The sequence below is a fragment of the Stegostoma tigrinum genome, chromosome 8 (assembly GCF_030684315.1).
Source record: "Stegostoma tigrinum isolate sSteTig4 chromosome 8, sSteTig4.hap1, whole genome shotgun sequence".
In the NCBI taxonomy this organism is placed as follows: Eukaryota; Metazoa; Chordata; class Chondrichthyes; order Orectolobiformes; family Stegostomatidae; genus Stegostoma; species Stegostoma tigrinum.
This window is the reverse complement of record NC_081361.1, coordinates 97,442,373-97,460,079: the sequence shown is the minus strand read 5'-3', so window position 1 is coordinate 97,460,079 and position 17,707 is coordinate 97,442,373. Positions and strand designations below refer to the sequence as shown.

Sequence of the window (17,707 nt, the reverse complement as noted above, 5' to 3'; positions counted from 1 at the left end):
CAGGGCAGCTCATTCCAAATCCTAACTACTCTCTGAGTAAGAGATAGTAGGAACTGCCGATGCCTGAGAACCTGAGATAACAAGGTGTAGAGCTGGATGAACACAGCAGGCCAAGCAGCATCAGAGGAGCAGAAAGACTGATGTTTCGGGCCTAGACCCTTCTTCAGAAAACATCAGCTTTCCTGCTCCACTGATGCTGCTTGGCCTGCTGTGTTCATTCAGCTCCACACCTTGTTAACTCTGAGTAAAGAGGTTTTTCCTCAACTCACTCCTAGCTTTCGTGCTGACAATCTTGGAAGTGTGGCCCCTAGTTACTGACATACCAACTAACATAAACAGAATATCCTTATCTACCCTGTCAACTGTTCATAATTTGGAACACCTCGATAAGTTACCTCAAGCTTCTCTGCTCCAAGGAAAATAAGCCCAATCTCTCCAATCTTACTTGGTATCTAAAATCCTTCATTCCTAGAATTATTCTGGTAAATCTCCTTTACACTTTCTCCAGGGCTTTAACATCCTTCCCTACATAAGGTGCCCAGAAATGACCACAATACTCCAAATGTGGCCTGACCAATAATTTGTAGACGTGTAGGGGGCCAGCCCATTCAGGAGAGGTGTTAGGAAGGATGGGAGAGCTTCGGAACACTCTTACACAAACGGCAGTGGATGCTGGATCCGCTGTCAAGGTGTAGAGTATTTTATACCCTATGCCTCTATTTATAAACCCCAGGATCCTATAAATCTTCTCAACAACTGTTTCACCTTACCTGGCCACCGTCAGAGAATTATGCACATAAACCCCAAGGTGACTCTGTTCCTGTACTCCCCTCAGAGTTTTACCATTGAGCCTGTGTTGTCTCTCTGTGTTTCTTCTACAAAAATGCATTACCTCACATTTCCCCGCACGGAGTTTCATCTGCCAGATGTCTGCCCCTATGACCACATTGTCAATGCCCCTTTGAAGTCACTCAGCATCATCCTCGCCACTCACTGTTCTCCCCAGTTTAGTGTCATTTGCAAATTTGGAGATTTTGCCCTCCACACTCCTCTCCAAGTTGTTTGTATAAATCAGTAAAACAGTACCAACATTGATCCTGGGGGTGCACCACTTCCAACTCGTCTCCAATCTGAGAAATGCCCATCCATACCATCAGTTTCCTGCCCTTTAGCCAACTTCTAATCCATGCTGCCAAGGGTCCGGCAATCCCAAACATCTCGAATCTGCTAACCAGCTTGCCACGTGACAACTCTTGCTCTTGCACTCCATGCCGTTATTAATAAAATCCAGAATAAGGTACGCTTTAGCGATTGCTCTCTCCAACAGTCCTGCCACCTTCAGTGATATATAGATTCATAGAGCCGCACAACCTGGAAACGGACCCTTTGGTCCAACTCGCCCATGCTGACCAAGTTTCCCAAACTAAGCTAATCCCTTTTGCCTGTGTTTAGCTCATATCTCTTTAAACATTTCTCATTAATGTACTTGTCCAAATATCTTTTAAATGTTGTAACTATACCTGCATTTACTACTTCCGCTGGACGTTCATCCTCAGACCCTTTTTAAATCATTTTCCTTTCACCATAAAAAATGCCGTCTGGTTTTGAGCTCCACTGCCCTGAAGAAAAGACTTCTGCTATTCGCCTTGTCTATGCTGCTCATGATTTAAAAGCGTCTATAATGTCATCTCTCAACCTCCTACGTTCCTGTCAAAAAAGTCCCAGCCTATCCAGCCTCTCCCTGTAACTCAAATCCTCCATTCCCAGCAACTTCCTGGGAAATCTTTTCTGAACCCTCTCCAGTTTAATAGTATCTTTCACAAAGCAGAGCAATCAGAACTACACACAGTATTTCCAAAAGCGATCTCACCCACATGCTATGCAACCTCAGCATGACATCCCAACTCCTGTACTCAATGGTCAAATGCATTTAGACAACAATCGACAATGGTTACATGGTCGCTATTGGACTCTTTTTATTTGAGATTTGTTGTGAATTCACATTTCACCATCTACCATAGTGAGCTTCATGTGCTTAGCTTATTAAATTGGGGTTCAGAACTCCTAGCCCAGTGACATTACCACAACGTCACGAACTCCTCCAGGTCAGTTTCTCACACTGTGACTGTTTACGCATGTTATATTTTGTCTTTTCTTTGCAGAGAATCAACCATTTTCCTGGAATGGGAGAGATTTGCCGCAAGGACTGTCTGGCTAGAAACATGGCCAAGTAAGTGACCCAGGTTTCTGTCTCAGTTAGAATTTGAATCTGAAGCTGTCATTTATTACAGTGTGAGCGTGTTTGTGAACAGGCAACCTCCCCACCATTTGCCACCTTAACAGCGAGGGGCAATGTACAAAGGAGAGTTTACCAACTCAATGTGGATCTGTTCCTGAAGAGGACGTGCCTTCCAGACACAGATGCAAGGGGGAAGTATACAGACCCTCTGTTCCAGAAACACAAACAGGAGTGGCTGGAAAAGCTCAGCAGGTCTGGCAGCATCTGCGAAGAAAATATCAGAGTTAATGTTTCGGGTTGGATGACCCTTCCTCAGAGCTGCACTGTCTTCCAGGAAGCATTCATACCCTACAGAAAAGGTGATTGGGTCAGTGGCTGGGTATAGCAAAGTGAGCGAGGCAGGTAAATGGGTTCAGCACACCTGAGTCTCAGTCTTTGACAGATCAGGGATTCAAGAACTCGTGTTTTGAGGGAGAGTCACTGGACTGCTCTGTCTCTACAGATGCTGCCAGGCCTGCTGAATTTCTCCAGCAATCTCTATGGTTAAGAACCTATCAATTAGAGTCATAGAATTTTACAGTGCAGATGTAGGCCATTCAACCCATTGTGTCTGTACCAGTTCCTGAAATACATTCATAGAATCCCTACAGCGTGAAACAGGCCCTTCAGCCCAACAAGTCCACACTGACTGTGTTGGACTATCCCACCTAGACCCATCCCCTATAACCTACCTAATCGACACATCCCTGAACACTACGGGCAATTTAGCACAGCCAATCCACCTACCCTGCACATCTTTGGACTGTGGGAGCAAACCAGCGCACCCAGAGGAAACCAACCCCGACACAGGGAGAACGTGCAGAATCCACACAGGCAGTCACCCGAAGGTGGAATCGAACCCGGGTCCCTGGCACTGTGATGCAGCAGTGCTAACCACTGAGCCACCGTGCCACCCCTAAGATAACTTTCAATTGACCTTCAGCTACAGGAGCCTTTAGGGGATTGAGATCCAGATTCCCGCTTAACCCTATGTGAGATAGTCCTTCATGGAAATAAATAATAATAGAAAATAGGAACAGGACTAGGCCATTCAGCCCTTCACGCCTGCTCTGCCATTCAACTTGATCATGGGTAATCATCCAACTGAGATCCCCATTCCCACCTTCTCTCCCATGCCCTTCGATCCCCTTAGCCCACAAAACTATTACTAACTCCCTCCTGACAACATTCGGTGATCTGATTTCAACAACTTTCACTGGCAGAGAATCCATCAGACTCCCCATTCTCTAGGTGAAGACATTTCTCCTCATCTCAGTCCGAAATGGTTTGCCAATATCTTTCGGTTGTGACCCCTAGTTCTGGACTCGCTGGTCATTGGAAAAAATCCTTCCTGTGTTTATTCTGTCTAGCCCTGTTAGAATTTTATAGGTTTCTATGAGATCTCCCTCCCCCTCATTCTCCTAAACTTCAGTGATCACAGTCCTAACTGATCCAGTCTCTCTTCATACATCACACCTCCCATCCCAGAAATCAGTCTGCATTCCCTCCTTGGCCTTCCTAAGCTAAGGAGACTAAAACTGCACACAGTACTCCAGAAGTAGCCTTACCACGGCCCTGTGTACTTGCAGCAAGATATCCCTGCTCCTGTACTCAAATCCTCTCGCTACGAAGACCAACATATTACTTGCTGTCGTCACCTCCTGCTGCACTTGCATGCTTACTGTCAGCAATTGGTGTACAAGGACCCCCAGGCCTCATTGTCCCTCCCTCTTTCCCAATCTATCACCACTTAGATTAAAAAAACCTTCCTGTTTTTGCTGTCAAAGTTGATAACCTCCCATTGATCCACATTATACTTCATTTACCCACTCACTCAGTTTGTCCAAATCATGCTAAAACATCTCTGAATCCTTCTCACAGCTCACACCCTCACCCCAGCCTGTGTCATCTGCAAACTTGGGAGTTAATACATTTCGTTTCCTCATATAAATCATTCATGACATTGCTCTGAATATTCTTACTTGTTCTGGACTAGCAGAGGAAATAGTTTCTCTCCAACTGACCTGTTACGTCCTTCAACCCTCTGAAACTCCTCAATTAGATCCTCATGCCACCTTCCAGATTCAAGTCTGTTCCCTATTCTGTGTAACTTGGTCATATAATTTAACCCTTTTGGTGCAAGTATCCTTTTCCTGAGTCAGTTGCTTTATCCTGCAAGGCCAGTGCTTAAATTGTTCGGGAATTAGTATTTCTTTCAGTGGCCACCTGCTTTTATTCCTTGCCTGATTTCTGTCAAAAATTCTTCCAATGGATTTTTAAGATTTCCATTTAGAGCACTCCACTTTGGTCTGTATTCCTCCTTTACCAGCCGTGTTTTATTTTCAGGATGATCAAGAGCCAATCTCAAGAGTACTGCTTCACCCCCAGGACGTGGATCTTTCCTGCAGAGTACACTCAATTCCAGAACTGTGTGAAGGAACTCCGAAAGAAACGCAGGCAGAAGACCTTCATAGTCAAGCCAGCCAATGGAGCCATGGGTCATGGGTAGGTTAAGCCTTTTACCCACCAGCCCTTCAACTGCTCCCCCCAGGATCATGACAAACTGACCCATGCACCATTTTAAACGGTGATGAGTCACTGTGCGTATATGCACACGTCTGTGTGTGTGTGTGTGTGTGTGTGTGTGTGTGTGTGTGTGTGTGTGTCAGTGTGCGTGTGTCTGTGTGCGTGTGCACCTGTATGTCTGTGCGTGCCTGTGTGCTTGCTTGTGTCTGTGTGTGTGTCTGTGTGCACGCGCGCCTGTGTGCTTGCTTGTGTCTCTGTGTGTGTGTGTGTCTGTGTGCCTGTATGTCTATGTGCCTGTATGTCTATGCGCGTGTGCCTGTGTGCCTGTGTGTGTGTATGTGTGTATGTGTGTTTGTTTCTCGAACCTCAGCTGCTCTTGGGATCCAGGGACATCCATAGTTCTGTTTGGGAAGGAGTTCCAAGATTTTGACCCACAGTTACTGAAGGAACGGCGATATATTTCCAAGTCAGGATGTGTGAGTGGCTTGGAGGAGAACTTGCAGGGGCTGGCATTGCCATGTACCTGCTGGCCACATTTTCCAATAGTTGGAAGGGGCCTCAGTGTATTCTCGCAGTGTGCCTTGTGGCTGTTACACACTGCTGTTATTGTGCATTAATAATGAAGCGAGCGAATGTCTAAAGGTTGTGGATGTGCTGCCGTTGAAGGGGTTGCTTTGCCCTGGATGGTGTCAAGCTTCTTGAGTGTTGTTGGGGCTGCACCAATGGAGGAGTTGAGAAACAAGGCTTGGGTGGCTGTATAATGGGGGAAAGGGCCCTGTTTTGTTTATTTGGTGAACTCTTACTGATATCTGGAGGCGGCAATTCACACAGAGGTGTTGTTAGTGTTCAGTATTCAGTTGGTATGGGTGGTTCAAAGGAGAAGAAAGCTAGGTAGTCATGTGGCATGTTGATATCTGCCCTGGTTCTGTAAACTGAGCAGTGAGCAAGGACAGAACTGGGACAAGCCTTTCTTTGCTTGATGTTTTTTACAGTCTTACATCAAAGAAACATAGAAATTGGCAGCAGGAGGAGGCCCTTTGAGCCTGCTGTGACATTCAATATGATCATGGCTGATCATCCAACTCAGTTCCCGTTCCCGCTTTCTCTCTGTACTCTTTGATCCCAATAGCCCTAAGAACTATCTCTAACTTCTTATTGAAAACTTCAATATTTTGGTCTCTGCCATTTTTTGTGGCAGAGAATTCCACAGACTCACCACTCTCTGGCATCAGTTCTTGTCCAACTCAAAGCTGTTTCTGGTTTAATTTGAATTTTCTCACTGTTAGCAAACTCACTCTGGTAGGGTACAGGTGATGTGCAAAGTGAGAAACCTATTGTGCTATAATTGTCATCTCTTGCTGAGGAGCAAGCAGGTGGAATTTTATTCTCCATCATACTGGGATGGTGCCTCGCTCTGTGAACGCTTGAGGCTGATGCCAATATTGTGAATTAGGAGTGCCCTTTCCCTGCAATAGCAGTTTAATAAGCTCAAAATTTCAATGCAGTCAGGAACCCAATTGAAAGTAAACGCTGAGTGTCATGTAGAGATCCAGGAGCTTGGATTTTCTGTCAATTTAAAAAAAGAAACTCTTGCATTTATATAGCACCTTTCACTCTCAGTTGATTTCCCAAGGTGCTTTGCAACCATTGAAGCATTTTTGCAGTGTAGTCTCCACGGTAACATAGGAAACAGTCAACTTGTACACAGCAAACTCCCACAATCAGCGATGTGATCATTACAAGGTCATCTGTTTTTGAGATAAAACAAAGAACTGTGGGTGCTGAAGGTCTGAACCAAAACCAGGCATTGCTGTGGAGAGAGAGTAGATTTGGCTTTGGACTCAAAATGTTAACTGTATTTCTCTGTTTGCAGATGCTGCCAGACCAGCTGAATTTCTCCAGCAATTTCTGAAACTGTTTTTGTGAAGCTAATTGAGGGATAAATATTGCCCAGCACCCCAGGGAGAGTGCTCTTGTTGCTCTATGAATGTTACATTGTGGGGGTTTAATGTTCATCTGAGAGCGTAGACTGACCTCAGTCTAACAGGTCACCCAGAGCATAGCACATTTAGCAATCTGGTTTTCCCTCAGTATTGCAATATGGGGTGTCAGCCTTGATTTTTCACTGAACTCTCTGGATTGAGACATAACTTTTGAATGTAATTAAGTGGCGTTTAGGCCTACAAAGACTTACTTTTAAACATGTTTGATTATTGAAGGACAACCTTACTGATTTCATGGCACTGACATTTTGTCTGCTTTACAATAATAGAAAGACATACAGAGGCTGTTTGGCCCATCGTGTCCATGCTGGCTTTTGAAATGAGTTACTTTATTAGATCCCCCACTCCTGCTTTCTCAGCATGGCCCTGCGCATGTTTCTCCTTCTGGTATTTGCCATGTTTCTTTCTAAAAGCTGCTGCTGAAACTTCTTCCATCATCCCAGCAGGAGGCCCAATCTGGATACAATCCCTTATTGCAATAAAGAAATTCTCCATGTGTCACTGATTTAAACCTCCAAGACCGTTAGACGTAGGTGCAGAAATTAGGCCATTCGGCCCATTGACTCTGCTCCACCATTCAATTATGGCTTGATAAGTTTCTCAACCCCATTCCCCTGCTTTTCCCCCGTAGTCCTTGATCCCCTTGATAATCAAGAGCCTATCTAGCTCAGCCTTAAATGTACTCAATGATCTGGCCTCCACAGCCTTCAGTGCAGTGAATTCCATAGATTCACCACTCTCTGGCTGAAGAAGTTTCTCCTTATCTCCGTTCTGAAAGGTCTTCCCTTTACTCTAAGGCTGTGCCCTCAGGTCCTAGTCTCTCCTACCAATGGCAGCATCTTCCCAACATCCGCTCTGTCCAGGCCATTCAGTATTCTGTAAGTTTCAATTAGTCCCCCCTCATTCTTCTAAACTCCAATGAGTGTAAATCAAACAAATCTCCTGCCACCGGAAATGTCTTCTTTCCTGACTCAGCAAAAACCCTTTGGAATGTTGCACCTCTCTATCAAAATTTCATTTATCATCATAGAATCCCCACAGTATGGAAACAGGCCCTTCAGCCCATCAAGTCAACTCCAACCCTCAGAGCAACCCAGCCAGACCCATCCCCTTATAACTCTGCACTTCCCTACACTACGGGCAATTTCCCTTGGCCAAATTACCTCCTCTGGTCATCTTTGGGCTATGGGAGGGAACCAGAGGAAACCCACGCAGACAGATGCCTGAGGGTGGAATTGACCCCATGTCCCTGGCGCTGTGAGGCAGCTGTGCTAACCACAGAGCCACCGTGCTGCCTTCCCCTGGTTTGTATTTTTTAATGGAGAGGAGTTCTCAACTTCTACCACCCTTTTGAATGTAGGAGTGCTTCCTAACATCTCTCCTGGATGGAGTGGCCCTAATTTTTAGACTCTACCTCTAGTTCTAGAATCCCCAAGCAGTGGAAATAGTTCATCTTTATCTATCCTATCTTTTCCTGTTAATATCTTGCAGACTAAGATAAGATCATTCCTTATCCTTTACATTCTAGAGAAAACAGGCCTAACTTGTGTAATCTTTCTCCATAACTTAACCCCTGAACTCCAGGTGTCATTCTTGTAAGCCCACATTGTACTCAAAGAAAGAACAAACAAAGAACAAAGAAAATTACAGCACAGGAACAGGCCCTTCGGCCCTCCAAGCCTGCACCGATCAAGATCCTCTGTCTAACCTGTCATCTATTTTCTAACGTACTGTGTCCATTTGCTCCCTGCCCATCCATATACCTGTCCAAATATATCTTAAAAGACGCTAACGTGTCTGCGTCTACCACCTCCGCTGGCAACGTGTTCCAGGCATCCAGGCACCCACCACCCTCTGTGTAAAGAACTTTCCACGCATATCTCCCTTAAACTTTCCTCCTCTCACTTTGAACTCATGATCCCTAGTAATTGAGACCCCCCACTCAGGGAAAAAGCTTCTTGCTATCCATCCTGTCTATACCCCTCATGATTTTGTAGACCTCAATCAGGTCCCCCCTCAATCTCTGTCTTTCTAATGAAAATAATCCTAAGCTACTCAACCTCTCTTCATACCTAGCACCCTCCATACCAGGCAACATCCTGGTGAACCTCCTCTGCACCCTCTCCAAACATCCTTTCGGTAATGTGGTGACCAGAACTGTACACAGTACTCCAAATGTGGCCAAACCCAAGTCCTATACAACTGTAATATGACCTGCCAACTCTTGTACTCAATACCCCGCCCAATGAAGGAAAGCATGCCATATGCCTTCTTGCACCCTATTGACCTGCGTTGTCACCTTCAGGGAACAATGGACCTGAACACCCAGATCTCTCTGTTCATCAATTTTCCCTAGGACTTTTCCATTTACTGTATAGTTTGCCCTTGAATTTGATCTTCCAAAATGCATCACCTCGCATTTGCCCGGATTGAACTCCATCTGCCATTTATCTGCCCAACTCTCCAGTCTATCTGTATTCTGCTGTAATCTCTGACAGTCCCCTTCACTATCAGCTACTCCACCAATCTTAGTGTCATCAGCAAACTTGCTGATCGGACCACCTACACCTTCCTCCAAATCGTTTACATATATCACAAACAACAGTGGTCCCAGCACAGATCCCTGTGGAACACCACTGGTCACAGGTCTCCAATTTGAGAAACTCCCTTCTACTACTACCCTCTGTCTCCTGTTGCCCATCCAGTTTTTTATCCATCTAGCTAGCACACCCTGGACCCCATGTGACTTCACTTTCTCCATCAGCCTGCCATGGGGAACCTTATCAAACGCCTTACTGAAGTCCATGTATATGATATCTACAGCCTTTCCCTCATCTGTCAACTTTGTCACGTCCTCAAAGAATTCTATTAAGTTGGTAAGGCATGACCATCCCTGCACAAAACCATGTCGCACATCACTGATGAGCCCATTTTCTTCCAAATGGGAATAGATCCTATCCCTCAGTATCTTCTCCAGTAGCTTCCCTACCACTGACATCAGGCTCACCGGTCGATAATTACCTGGATTATCCTTGCTGTCCTTCTTAAACAAGGGGACAACATTAGCAAGTCTCCAGTCCTCTGGGACCTCACCCGTGTCTGAGGATGCAGTAGAGATATCTGTTAAGGCCCCGGCTATTTCCTCTCTCGCTTCCCTCAGTAACCTCGGATGGATCCCATCCGGACCTTCCAAGGTCTATCTATCCTTCCTAAGGCATGGCACCCACATGTGCTTGCAGTACTCCAAAAGGCACCTAACCAGGGTTCGCTCAGTGTCACTGAGTCAGAATCAAGGAACTCCTTCCCTAATGGCACCGTGAGTGACAGTACACACCAAGGATTGCTGTGGTTCAACAAGGCAGCTCAGCCCCACCGTCTCAAGGACACCGCGTGATGAGCAGCAACTGCTGTTCCTAGCCGGGGGTATGCATGTCCCATGAATGAGTAATGAAAACAATTGCTTCAAAAATCTCATCACTCCCGTGATCACACTTTAATGAGCTGCCAGCAACTGACTGAATGTGCTCGAGACTTGACTTTGGCTGAAGTGCACAGAGCTCTTTAAATGAGATTGCATGGGTAAGTACTTATTGAATTTCTCCGGTTAGTCACAGTGGATCTAATGCTTTCTAGCACCATCTCTGTAATTAATTCCTGTGCTAGCGTCACTGACTCCTCCACCTCCTGCAATTCTCATAACTATTGAAATCGGAGCAGAAGTAGGCCATTCAGCCCATCGAGCCTGCTCTGCCATTCAGTAAGATCATGACTGAGCTGATCACCCTCCGCTTTCTTCCCATTTCCCAATGGCCGTGCGTCCCCTCACTGATTAAAACTTGTCTAAGTTTGTTGTATGTGCCTTTACATAGAATCATAGAGCTATAGAGCAGTGTGGGATGCTTTTCAGAGGTTTAGTGCTGACTTGATGGGCCAAATGACCTCCGTCTACACTGTAGGGATTCTATAACTCAATGTAGAGATGAATCCCAAAGTGTACTCTGCTCATATTAAATGGCAGAGTAGGCTTGGTAGACCTCTGGCTTTCATTTTCAGGGTCTAGTCTGAATATGGGAATACCTCTATCCAGATCTGGATTTGAACCTACAATCCTCAGACTTCTGATAGACAATTGCTACCTGCTGAGCTAAAGCTGCCATCATCAAGATGGTGAGGTGTGGGGTGTGTTAGGGACGTGGTGGTGTTGTAGACAGGGATCCTTGTGCACTGACTGCACCAGAAACAGCCTTCCAGATAATCGTGGATGGCTTGCACTCACTATTTTGCTGAAAGGCGAGAGTTTCAGTGATACACAAACAGGCAGAATGATTGAAAGCTGCTATTTAAGAACTCCAGCCAGTGGAACTATTAAGAAATACAAGTCAGAGTAATTACCCACTTATGACACTTCTATCTAAATCTATCACTTGTTCTTGGGAATTTCAAATCCTTCCACTCAGTCAACTGATACAGGCTCATTTTCCCATTCATTAAAGGCTTTGCTACTAGGGATTCAATCCCTTGGTCTCTGTTTGATCTTGCTCTGAAAGAAAGTCATCAACAGTTCTCGACAGTTGCTGACACTTTGAAAACCTTCTGAAGCTGAAAAGTGAGTCATGAGAACAATTAAGCAGCACGAGTGCAATTAAAAACTGCAGCTTTCAGCTCTACCCCGCATCCCACCCCAGCTGGCCCACTTCTGAATTTTTTTTCAGGATTGATTCTCAATCAGCTCACTGTCCTTTGAGCAAGGGGCTGACCAAGGGCCATGTGCAAAAAAATAAAAAGGAAGATCTAGGACCAGAGAGTATAGCCTCAGAATAAAGGCGGCACCAATTTAAGACTGAGATGAGGAGGAATTTCTTCTCTCAGACAATTGAGAGTCTTTGGAACTCCTTGCCACAGAGAGCTGTGGGGGCAGAGACCTCGTGTCTATTTAAGATTGAAGTAGAGAGATTCTTGATTAGTTGGGGAATCAAGGGTTACAGGGAAAGGGCAGGAAAGTGGATGTGAGGAATGTCCGATCAGCTATGGTCCTATTGAATGGCAGAGCATGCTCGAGGAGCTGAATGGCCTACTCCTGTCGTTAGATGTTACAGTCTTAATTGCATCTATATAACACATCCTGGGGCCTCAGAAGCTTCATCTGGTGCAATATTGTGACACAGCAAGATCCCACAAATCAGAGGATAGGAACATATAAGCGGGCATAATGTAGGGTTTATTTTAGTAAACTGAGTATTTTAATTTAATTTAATTCCGGAAAAAAATTAACCAACTCACATTAACACAATAAAATGAAGTAAACGTTTGGTTTGTCCAAAGTACAAGAGTAAGCCAACATTCAAGTCAAACATTATGATTTAAAAGAAAGCTTATTTTAAGGGGAAATGGATTCATTGATCGATACAAAAACGTCTTTCACAGCTTCGATCAAAGGATCAGGCTGATACAAAGCTGTCGTTGTTGAATTGAACGTCTGAGCAAAGAATAAGAGTGGGCTGTTCAGCCCTTTTGTTTATGTTAATTCTTTCAGATTCTGCTTTTGGAAGCATTCAGAATGTGATTTACTTGCAAAGATGTTGCTCAGAGCCTTTACTTTTGTTGCTGAAATTAACGTCATCGTTGACAATGTTTGTGTCATTTCATAATTGATCATTTTGAGCATTTGTCTTGATTGGAGTTTGACTAGCTCATATACAACATCCATTCAAAGGCACAGTATTATTTTCACTGTTCTTTAGGACTTGGTATAACTGTCCATTGTTTGGTTTCATCATTGGGATGGTTGAAGCTAGAACAGATCTGAGATGAGCTCGTTTTATCTGACTTGGTGATTTTCCAAATAGCGAACTCTTAAAAGAGCTTTTAAACTGTGGCTGTTTTAAATATAACCCCGTCTTAATATAACTACATGATTATTTTTAATATTTCTTCAATTAGAACTTAATTTAGGCACATTATTTGCTCAATCATATATTTCTGGCTGATTGCTAAGTATGTAATAAACCTTAATATATATGGATGACCAGGAAACTACAATCACAAAATGACTATATATTTGCTGAATGTTAGTACAAAATGGAATCGTGAACTTGCTGGATTACTACAATGAATTTTCTATGAAGTTAATTTAAAGATAGTCAAGATACAAAAAAATCCTACTACTGAGCTTTACTATGAGTGGATCATTCAGCCCCCCCAAACCAGCTCTGCCATTCTATCCCCTGCATCGATGTCATATTCCTGCATTATTCCCATGTCACATGTTGTTATTGGTAAACTGTAAATGCCATTCGGGATTTGGAAATCACTGGGTGATTTGGCTTATGAGTTGGGTGAGGAATAATTCATGGCCAGGCCTCCCTGTGCCCCAGCAAAATAGGAACTGAAACCCCTTTTACCAACACTCAAGAGGTCAGGCGGTACTTTGTTAAATTATCTTGTCTGAAAGATGTTGCAGTGTGCTCACCTCCTTTGCTCATTCCTGTGAGTGTACGAGTTGGGATGTCACGTTGAGTTTTACAGGACATTGTTGAGGCCCGTTCTGGAGTACTATGTCCAGTGCTGGTCACCTTGTTCTAGCAAGGATATTATCAAGCTGGAGAGGGTTCAAAAGAGATTTACTGGGACGTTGCCAGGTATGGAAGGTTTCAGTTACAAAGAAACACTGGGACTTTTATCACTACAGGGTAGGAGATTGACAGCTGACTCTGTGGAGGTTTATAAAATCATGAGGGTACAGATAAGGTGAATGGCGGGTGTCTTTTCCCGAGGGTGGGGGATTTCCAGACCAGGGGGCACAGACTTAAGGTGAGAGGAGGGAGCTTTACAAAAGACGTTAGGGGAAAATGTTTTACACAGAGGGTGCCTCACCTGCGGAATGAACTTCCTGAGGAAGTGGTGGACGTCGGCACAATTACAACATTTAAAAGACTTTTGGATTAGTACATCAATAGGAAAGGTTTGAAGGGATTTGAGCCAGGAGCAGGCAGGTGGGACTGGATTAGTTTGGGACTATAGTTGGTTGGACTGAAGGGTCTGTTTCTGTGCTGCATGATTGTATGACTCGACATGCATAACTTTGCCTTGAAGAGACTCTATCTCTAAAGGTTTCAAGTGTTGTATGTGTACGAGATTGCAGCTCTGCCTACCAGCCTGTGTAGTTCTGTATTATTTGAATGATTCCATCGTGTTCCATCTTGTTAAGCTCGGTTTTCAATTTGTCTTATTTAAGTGGACAAAGCATCAATGTAAGGGCTGGCATTCTCGCTCAAGTGCAATGATGCAGCTCCCATGAAAGTTGGAATTTTACCAAATTATTCTGGATATTTCAATGTTAAGCTGTGAATTGAAGTGATTGGCATGGTTTCTGAGCTTGATTTGTTGTTAACTGCACTGATGCTCTCTGGGCTTGGTGTCTACAATGTTGCTGTGTTATCCTGGCTGAGTGGCAGTGTTTGTGCCTGTGAGGTGGAAGGCTGTGGGTTAATTCCTGCTTCAAATCTTGAACCCAAAACCCAGAAAGCTGTTTGACTGTAGCATTGAGGGGAAAGAAACTTGAATGAAGGTTCTGTCCTTTTGGGCAAGGTGATTTGATTTATTTATTGTCAAATCAAATCCCACGGTTCCTATAATCAATGCCAAGAGAGAAAGGGGTGTTCTGGCTGAAACATTCCCATGGAGAAACCATTGGGAACCATTGGCACCTGGACAACTAAAGAAAAAGGTGCAAAGCCTGAATATATTCCTTTTGGTTTGCAGTGGATGGATCCTTGCTGATGAATGCTTAGTGAGCATAAATGAGCCACTTCTAAAGTTTGACTGGTATTTAAATTGGTTGCTAATGTAGCTATAGGCACATTTGGGATTATTAAGCAAATGCTTCCCAGTTGCGAAATCACATCTTTAACAGTAGCTGTTTTGTGTCGGGTTTTGCGAGTGCACACTGACAAGAGGGTAGAGCAATCCAGCTGGCAGCTAAAGCATCAATATCATTCTCACCTAGCTATGTGCTTCTACCCAGGAATCTAGACCATGATCATGGGAAATTGTCTTCTGACTCGAATTGGAGAAGTTTTACAATTCCACCGCTGCTTTGGTTAAAACAAGCTAACAGGCTACATATCCAATCATAAATTTTCTGCTCCTGTATTTATCTGTCTGGAGGTATTTGCGCCATAGTCTGCTGCAGTTAATTAATTTTTATTACCTGAAAAAGATGGATAAATCCTCCTTTGCCTCAGTTGAGATAAAGGAGCATTGCAGTTTGCTTTTGTTGCAATATTTCAATTCCACATAACAGATCATTTATGTGAGGAGATATTGAATTAAGGGAATTAAGCAGTTGGAGATGACACAGGGCAGGCAGAAGATATTTCTGTAAAGTTGATTTTTTTGTGGTTGTAAAATTATAAACAGTCCCTCATTTTGTTCATTTTACAATCTCATTTCTCAGATTATTTCATTAGTTGTTTTATTAATGTCATTCTCCACACAGGGACATATATATTCACGTATATGTAACTGCCCAAATATTGCAAGGTGACAAGGGAATTGTATCCTTGAAACTTGCTGGTGTGGCGTGCCCTGCAGTAGCATTCTGTTAATATTAATGTCCCACTGAACCACCATCTGGATAATCATAGGCACTTGGAGCAGATGAACACTATTCTGGAAGATTTTCTTCTCCTCTTCTGTGTAGATTTTTCCACTCAACAATTTGACATATTTATGTGATGCTAGAATGAAACACTTTCTGTTTTGGATAACTTTTGTCAGCATCAGGTGCTCTTCCATTTGTAATTCACCAAAGTCTGAAGAGACCATAGTCATGTGCCTATGGAATCATTGTTACAACACATAGAAGGCCAATCAGCCCATCATGTCTTGCTGGTTCTATTGCCCAGTGCTAGTGTCCTGCTTTTGCCCCGTATCCATGGACACTGTTTCTGTCCAAATAATCTTAAATAGCTTAAGGATCACAACTCCACACCAAAAGACCAGCAACCTCTCCTCTACCCTAAAAGTGTGTTGGCAAGATGATTGTTAACCTGTTTGGATATATTGTGAATGCTCTTCCCATGCCACCCCCCCACCCTCTGAGCAGGACTTGAATTTTGATCGTCTGGCTCTGGTGTAGTGACGGGAATCTACTGAGTCACAAGAACTCCCCAAAGCACCCTTCAGTTCTGGCTTAATAGCTCAGTAGTGCACCTTAATCCCAATTTCAGAAGGATAGCTTGATTCCTATTTCTGACAGGCACCAGTCTGTGCAGATCTTCTGTGTGAGATGATTGAATTTGTTCCAATTCACAGGGAAGGAGTGGCTTCACTATTGATTATGTGTTTGAGGTGTGACTACTGCCTTTGTTGGACATATTTGTCTGTGTGTAATGATAGCAAATTGCTGCAGTCCCTTCCCATGCTGAACCTTTCCAGTAGTATTACGGAATTACTTTGAAACAACAGTTTTACCTGAAAGGCTGTTACATGAGGCAAAGAGGATATAACTAGAGTGCTGGCAATAATTTTCAGTTCCTCTCTGGCCACAGTAGAGGTGCTTGAGGACTGAAGGATAGTTAATGTGGTACCATTATTCAAGAAGGGAGGAAGAGTTAAACCAGGAAAGTACAGGCCAATCAATCTAAATTTGGTGGTGGAGAAGCTGATGGTCACAATTCTGAGGGAGTGAATTAATCTGTAGTTGGCCAGAGATGGATTAGTCAAGAACAATCAACAAGATTTTGCTAAAGGGCTAACTTGATTGAATTTTTTGAGGAGCTGACCAGGTATGTAGATGAGGGCAATGTATTTGAGGTAGTCTGCTTGGACTTCAGCAAGACTTTTGATAGGTCCCACATGGAAAACCAGTAGAAATGGTAAGAGCCCAAGAGTTCCAAGGAAATTTAGCTAATTAGATCCATAATTGGCTGAGTGACAGGAAAAAGAGGGTAATGGCTGACCTGTGTTTTAGTGACTGGAAGCCCATGTCTAATTGGGTTCCATAGGGATAAGTGTTGGAGCCCTGTGAATGGTGTACATACACAATTGAGATTTGAATATAGGAGGGTTGATCAGCAAGTTTGCAGATGATACAAAAATTAGTGGATTGGTAATTAGTGAGGAAGATTGCCATAGATTACAGGAAGATACAGACAGGATGGTCAGATGGGCTGATCATTGGCAAATGGAATTCAAACCAGATAAGTGTGAGGTGATGCACTTGGGCAGGACATACTAGACTTGATGAATGGTAGGACCCTCAGAAGCACTGAGGATCAGAGGGACCTTGATGTGCATGTCCATGGATCCCTGAAGATAGTTGATAGATGGATACAGTGGCTGTGAAGGCATACGGGATACTTGCCTTTATTAGTCGAAGCATAGGGTTTATTGGCAGGGTGGTAATGCAGGAACTATATAAATTGTTGGTGAGACCACAATTAGAGTGTAGTGCTAGTTCTAGAATCCACATTTCTTTTTGTTTTTGTCACTCATGCAACATTAGTGTCACTGGCTGGGACAGCATTTCTTGCCCATCCCTATTTGCCCTTGAGAAGGTGGTGGTGAACTGCCTCCTTGAATTGCTGTGGGTTGACCCACAATGCCCTGAGGGAAGGAATTCCAGGATTTTGACCTAGTGACAGTGAAGGAACGGCGACATATTTCCAAGTCAGGATGGCGAGTGACTTGGAGGGGACTTGCAGGAGATGGTGTTCTCATGTGTCTGCTGTCCTGTCCTTTTAGTTGGAAATGTTTATGGGTTTGGAAGGTGCTGTCTGAGGATCATTGGTGATTTTCTCAAGTGCATCTTGTAGACAATACGAACTGCTGTTACTGAGCGTCGGTGGTGGAGGGAGTGGATGTTTGTTGATGTGGTGCCAATCAAGTGGGCTGCCTT

General features: G+C 43.9%; 1 protein-coding gene across 3 annotated transcripts in view; it reads left to right on the top strand.

Moving 5' to 3' along the window:
- Positions 1-17,707, top strand: part of ttll7 (tubulin tyrosine ligase-like family, member 7) — a 283,625-nt gene that overhangs the window by 115,256 nt on the left and 150,662 nt on the right. For all 3 annotated transcript variants that reach the window (XM_059648159.1, XM_059648158.1, XM_059648157.1), the window contains 2 exons: positions 2,163-2,230; positions 4,625-4,783. In XM_059648159.1, the coding sequence (XP_059504142.1) occupies positions 2,163-2,230; positions 4,625-4,783 (227 nt within the window). The remainder of the gene's footprint in view (positions 1-2,162; positions 2,231-4,624; positions 4,784-17,707) is intronic.